General features: G+C 39.4%; 1 protein-coding gene across 1 annotated transcript; it reads left to right on the top strand.

The window, feature by feature from the left end:
* Positions 1-1,815: 1,815 nt before the first annotated feature.
* LOC306835188 (TNFAIP3-interacting protein 1-like) lies at positions 1,816-5,403 on the top strand (the record flags this gene model as incomplete). The annotated part of the gene is made up of 10 exons (XM_079361615.1): positions 1,816-1,845; positions 2,508-2,626; positions 2,729-2,819; positions 3,067-3,141; positions 3,224-3,289; positions 3,389-3,523; positions 3,616-3,744; positions 3,870-3,947; positions 4,526-4,651; positions 4,747-5,403. 10 exons carry the CDS (start codon positions 1,816-1,818, stop codon positions 4,864-4,866), a joined length of 969 nt encoding a protein of 322 aa, XP_079217741.1. The 3' UTR covers positions 4,867-5,403.
* Positions 5,404-6,453: the final 1,050 nt, after the last annotated feature.

Below are 6,453 nucleotides of genomic sequence, written 5' to 3'. Positions count from 1 at the left end.
ATCTGGAGCTGAGGGGGGCCCACCTGTCAATCAGGTCAACTACACGCTTCTATGGATAACACATATCATTCATTAAATCAAAACGGATGCATTAAAAAAAAAGAAAATAAAGCGACCCCATAAAGTGTGTACTCATGGAGATTACTGGCCTCCTGCCAGGAAAAATGTCACTCTTCACTTATTTTCTTTATTTAAGAAGAAGCCAAATGTTGTTGTGTTGTTGTTTCTAAAGAGACAATCAAAATTACAAAAACAGAAACAGAAGATGTAAAACTCCATTATGACTAACACAAACACAAAAGTTATTTATTATTTTAAGTCTTATTGGAGAGATCACTTTTTTAAAAATCTTTGTGCAACAGGTTGGTGTCATTTTATTTCGGTAGGAGATTCCCAGATAGACTGAAATTGATGCAGCTATGTGTAGAACTATTGAAATAGGTTTCAGTAATACACGAGCTGACTAAACGCACTCCCTGCATAATCAGATGAGTTACTGGAGGAGTGGCTGCAGCGTGTTTTCCCCTTTCCTTCTTCCCTGAAACAATCTCTGACTCAACACCTTTTAGAACAGCCTGTCCGAACACTGAGTAATCAAATGAACCTGAGAGATGTGTGAGTTTCCCTTTATAACTCTAGCACGAGACTTCTCATTTATCTTTTTTTTTTTTTTTTTCTGAAAAAGCTTACGGGTTGAAGCCTAGTTAAATCACCGGAAGTTTCCCACGCTAAACTGCAAGCTGTAAAACATGTTGATTAATACAATTCTGTAGATTTGAAGTAGTCTTAATCTCGATGGCAATTACAGTGTAAAGGTTTTTTATTTTATTTTATTTGGTTTAAAAAGTTAATTTTAAATGTTTTTTAAAATTAACTTACAGTCTAATTAAACCGATAGAAGACTAAATTTAAAAATACATTTTGGCTGTGTTCGAATATAAAATGCTTACGTGTATTTCCAATGATTAGGCCTACATTGTGTATTTTTTTTTATTTTGTCTGTTATGCATTTTGGCCTTTATTTAAGTAACTATATCAATCGTGTTCCTGAAAGTGCTTTTGCTCCTTTTGAACCAATGTTGTGACAAGCTACACTCAAACATTATGACGCTTAAACTAAGATGAACCGTGTAGTATCATTTCTTGCAGCGTGTACACTGTTGTCCTAGTCATCGATCCGGTCCGTGAATGCATCATTAATTACCGCTCGTGCTGAGTCTGAGCCGCTCGTACTTTCCTTTCCTTCGATAATCTCCGTCAGCGGCTCGAGACCTGTGGCTGCACGAGCCGCGGTGAGGGAACCCCGGCAGCTGATTGGCCAACGCTAGTTTTGCAACGTCACAGGGGATCGTCAGTATAAATGAACTCAGAGACGACGATGTTTACAGGTTCAAACAACCCAGTTTATCGGTGGGATCTCGGCAGCACGTGCCCCGGACCTTAGACAATAATAACATGGTGAGTGTGATTTTATTATGGTCGTATCTATTCTTTATTCATGTTTTTGAGTGTTTTATATATTTATTCTGTTGAAACACGAACTTCTTCTCAAGCCAAAACTCATTCATAATTAATTCATAACTCATTGATTTTACCTAGAGCGTGCAAGAGAAATGCTTTTATCCTAAATGTATTTTTATTATCATTATTATTATTATTATTATTATTATTATTATTCCTGCTCAAATGACAAAAACTGAGAACATTTTGCTTAACTGTATTAGAGAGAGACATGTGCAGTGATCGCGTGACTGTGTGAAGATCCTTCACGTCCTCTGTGGTTATTATGACTAAAGTTAAGTCGACGTCGTGTCAATGAATCACTCCAGAGTCTGCATCACGCAGGTTTGAGCAGACCACTTCGCATCTGCAACAAAGGATTGATTTCATTTCATTTCGAGCTGTATCATTTCTCATTGTGTCAAATAAACAGTGCACATGAAAAGGTTGATCCAAAATGTTGTTTTAATTCCATTTGGCTCTGATGAACAAGTGAAATGATGCATTAACATGGAGTTTTTGAGCTTTACAGTTTAAACACCAGAGACATTGTGAGAAATGCTGAAGCTTTTATTTTGTTATTTCGAATGTGTTTTATAATCATACGTAATGATTTTGATCCCTTTCCAAGTCTTCACTCTGATTCTTTGTCTGAGAGGGTCCTGATGTTTCATATTTACCAACTACATGTAAAGCCAGTGTTAATAAAAATATCTTTTTTTTTTTTTTTAGAGAGAAAACTATATTTGTGTCATTTATTCTGAAAAAACTGACCTATAAGAAAGTGCAAAATCCAAAGATTCATACCTTTCTATTAAATAGTCTTTTTTTTGCTGGTATTTATTTATTTGCTTTACCTTTTGCTGTCCTTTCTTTGTGCACATATTTATATTTGATTTTGTTCACTTCATCAAAAAGAAAAACTGGTAATTATTGCAAACAAATCACAAGTTTGTCTTGAGATTTTCAAAATAAAAGACCAAGTATTATTATTTGTGTTTTCACAGTCTCTACACAAAAGCACAACAGAGAGGCCTCCTGTGAGGAGATCTGAGACAGACAAACTTTTGACCACCGAAAACACTCAGACCATCAGACTGTATCCATCACTTCCCAAAAGTGACAGGTAGCACATCACTCATCAGTCATGTGATCACCTAGCTCTGTTTTTTCAATAACAAAAGCTAGATAAATATAATTTTATGGTTTTGTGATTTGATGTTTTCAGGTATGACGCTTATGTGGCGGCTCACTCTGTTGGGGAAAAGCTTGGACCAGCGTCAGTGTTTCATCCTGGTGCTCTTCTCGGGGAAAAGCAGGTAAAATGAACACAAGCAACACTGGAATATACGTCTGTGTGATCAATATACAGTCACTGTGTGTTTCCCTGTAACGTGAGGAAATGAACATGTTTGTGTTACTGGAAACACTCCCGATTAAAAAATTCCAAAAGTGTTTAAAAGGAAGTTGGAGGACACGGTCGTGTTGCGTATTTGGCAATGCAAGCGCAGATGGTATAATCTTATTGTTCCTCTTTTTTCTCTCTCTCTCTCTTATTGGCTTTAGTTAGACACATCAGCTGCCGGCAGTGAGGCCAGGTGGAACGCACAGATTCTTATCTTGCAGGAGCAAAAACAGGAGGTGAGTACATTTCAGAACTGAGATTTACATTCAGACCAAAACACATTCACCTTTACTCAAATGTTCTTTCTGTTTCACTCAGCTCCTATCTATTAATGAGAAGTGGGCAAAAGAGTATCGAACCATGAGACAGTACTACAAAGAGAAGGTAAAGAGAGAGGGACATTTTTAAAGTCAAATCTACAGTATGTCTTCATCCGGCACCTTTAACTTTAATTACTCACGTGTGCTTGTCTCTTTCACTCAGGTTCAAGATTTAAAAGCGTCGCTGCAACATGAGTCCAGCCAGTCTGAAGAAGAGATGTGTGAAGCAGGGGAGATAAACATCAAGTTATATGACAAATTAAACTCCAAGACACTGAAGGATACAAAGAGCCCATGGGTAAGCACATCTATGTTTCACATTTCTACGATTTAAGGCGTTGCAATGGATTCAGTCTGTAAAAAATGATCTAATCATTAATTGTCTTACAGACTGCTGATGCTGATGTCATCTCCGAGTTACTGAAAGCAGAAAAGGAGGTGAAGGAGCTACGAGTGCAAAACGACACTTTGACCAGGAGAGGGCAGCATCAGCGTGAGGAGATCAGGCGACTGAACGAGGTGAGTTTGTGATGCAGAAACCAGTTTCACTTCAATGCAGTTCTAGATAAGAGCAACAGTGGGTGTTGAGTGTCTGTTCCCTGCAGCAACAGTTGTATTAAAGACCGTTTAATGTGTTCTTACAGGCGCTAGAGGGCGCACTGCAGACGAGTCAACCTCAAGAGATGAGCAGGGAAACACTACACGAGATCTGGAAACATCAGGTGAGCTTTGTTTTCATTCTGATAGAAACAGATTCACTGAATATTGGGTATAAGAAGCAGGATACCACTCTTTGCATTAGCTTAGCATAAAGACATTAAGAACAGGTGAAATTTGTTCATGCATGATTCACGAGCATTCATACAAAAACAAATTCTCTGAGCTTGGCTCTAGTCTGTCCCCAAGAAGCTAATTTATTTAGCTTTTGTCGAAAAAAAAAAAGTGTTAGCCTATATTATATAAAGATGAATTATTGCCTCAACAAATTATTATTTCATACTCCCGATTTGGGAAATATTAATCAAAAAGATGTTAAAAATGAATTGAGTACGGCAGGAGTGCGGGTAAAGTACGTTTTACCCGCACTCCTGCCGCCATTTTTTTCTAGAAAAGCATGTGGTAAATACAGTGTGTTATTGTGCTAATTCCTGTTTTATACTCGGCTAATTAGCTGCTAGCTGTGGCTTAATATTTAGCCGATGGACATTAAAGGTTCATTAAACTTTTTTGTTATTTTTTGCACACTTTCACTTATTCTCCTTTGAATACTTACATGATGTTTTCTTCTCGTTATCTTCAGGCCGAGGTCTACAAAGAGGACTTTTTGAAGGAGCGGAAGGACAGAGAGAAGCTAAAGGAGAAGTATCTGGATGTAGAGAAGAAATTTAGAAAAGTTCATAATGAGCTACGTATCCTCAAATCTCAGGTAGAACAACTCAATTTGTTCTGTGTTTTTTCTCTCCTGTATCTACAACATTTAGGACACAAAGACTTGAACGCATCGTCTTTGTTTATTTTCAGATAACTTGGACTCGGATGCCACAACCTGTACCTGAGTGCAGCTGCAAAACACGAGGGAAAAGTCCAACGTGGGACGTGCGGCACATTAACCAGCACCACATGGTGTTAGAAAGGCGTTGAATGGAGAATAACCATCTCTGAAATTTCTCTGAAGTCACCTCACGCTATGTTTACGAATGTATGTTGCACTTTACTGAGGTCTGAGCTCAGAGTGCAGCATTAGCAGGGTGAGACTTTGCTAGCTTAGCAGGCAGGACAGCGTCCATAAAGGGAGCTCTGTTCGGCTAACCGTGTGCTGCAGATTCAGCTTCAGGTAGCTTTCCTTGTGATTGTGGCGAGGCCATTCTACCAGTCCGGGTCCATGATGTGACCTGTATGGAGGCCACAAAGACACACACACACACACACACACACACACACACACACACACACACACAAACAAGAACCTCATCTAAAGCAGCAAATGGTTACATCATATACTCCACTTATTGCGTGCAAAGTTAGCGATGTAAGCCTTCGTGGTCTTGCTTAGCCCCTCCTCTTCTTGTGACACGGGTCCTTTGGAAAATATCGATCATTTATACAAATGACCTAAATCACTATTGAGATTGAGAAATGACTACTTTTACAAAGTGGGGTCTCGTCGTACTGACTGACTCAGAGCTACACCGGCCTCTGTCAGGAGGAGAGAAAATACAGGTTAGAATAGCAGCAAAGGGGCTGTGACTGTTTCAAAGGTGTTAGAAAGCACCACCTAGCACTTCATTTACAACTGAATCCTGTCAGAGAGAACATATACTGCGTGTAGACGTTTTAAAGTAGATCACAGGATCAGTCATGTGAACAGTGTGTTTATGAATGTTGTTTAGGAAAACTGTTTCTGCATATTCTTCCTGTTATCATGATAATAAATCACTGACATCTGTATTTGCTGACACTGAGATATTCTTGCTTTGCTTTGTTTTTAATTATATCATATATGTGCCTGCTTCAAGCAACACTGTGAGAGTGCAACATTAAAAAAAAAAACAGATGGCATGTTACACCTACACATGCACACGCTGATGGCATTGTTATTAAAAGAGTCCATGAGAAAGAAGTAATTCCATTTATACACCGTTGACGAATCAGAAGGAGCATTTTGGGGGTTAATTGGACATGATGCTGCAGGAGCTGGGAATCGAACCCCCAACCTTTCGTTCAAAAGCTGACCCACTCTACCAAGTGCACCACAGCCTCCCTGTTCAACACTTGTTTACCCATCGCTGTTTGATGTTCTGGTTCAGGTCAACACGGCTCATATTTAGCAGTAGTAAAACTTTATATGGGACATAAACAGCAGATAATGTCTAACAAAAACTAGGTCCTACCTCAAAAAACATTCATTATGTCTTCAGTTAATAATGCGTTTTTGTTTCTTTTTTCGCACCTGCGGCACGCCCAGCAGGGCCGTCAGATCCACCAGCCGTTTTGGCGTGGGCGTGGTCAGACCGGTGGATCTGACGGCCCGGCTGGGTGTGCCGCAGGTGCCGGCTGTCAATATCTGCCGTCTGACACGTCACACGCCGTCAGTGAGACTCTGAAGAAGGCGAGAGACATTCGCACGAAACTGTCAGGTAAAAGAGCTACATCTACTCTCATACTTTGTCTCAAAAAAAGAAATAAAACCGCAGAAACTAGGTCCGTGTAATCAAAGTGCAGAGTAGA

The sequence above is a fragment of the Symphodus melops genome (assembly GCF_947650265.1).
Source record: "Symphodus melops genome assembly, chromosome: 14".
In the NCBI taxonomy this organism is placed as follows: domain Eukaryota; kingdom Metazoa; phylum Chordata; class Actinopteri; order Labriformes; family Labridae; genus Symphodus; species Symphodus melops.
Note: the sequence above shows the minus strand (reverse complement) of the source record. Positions and strands in the feature narration are given on the sequence as shown.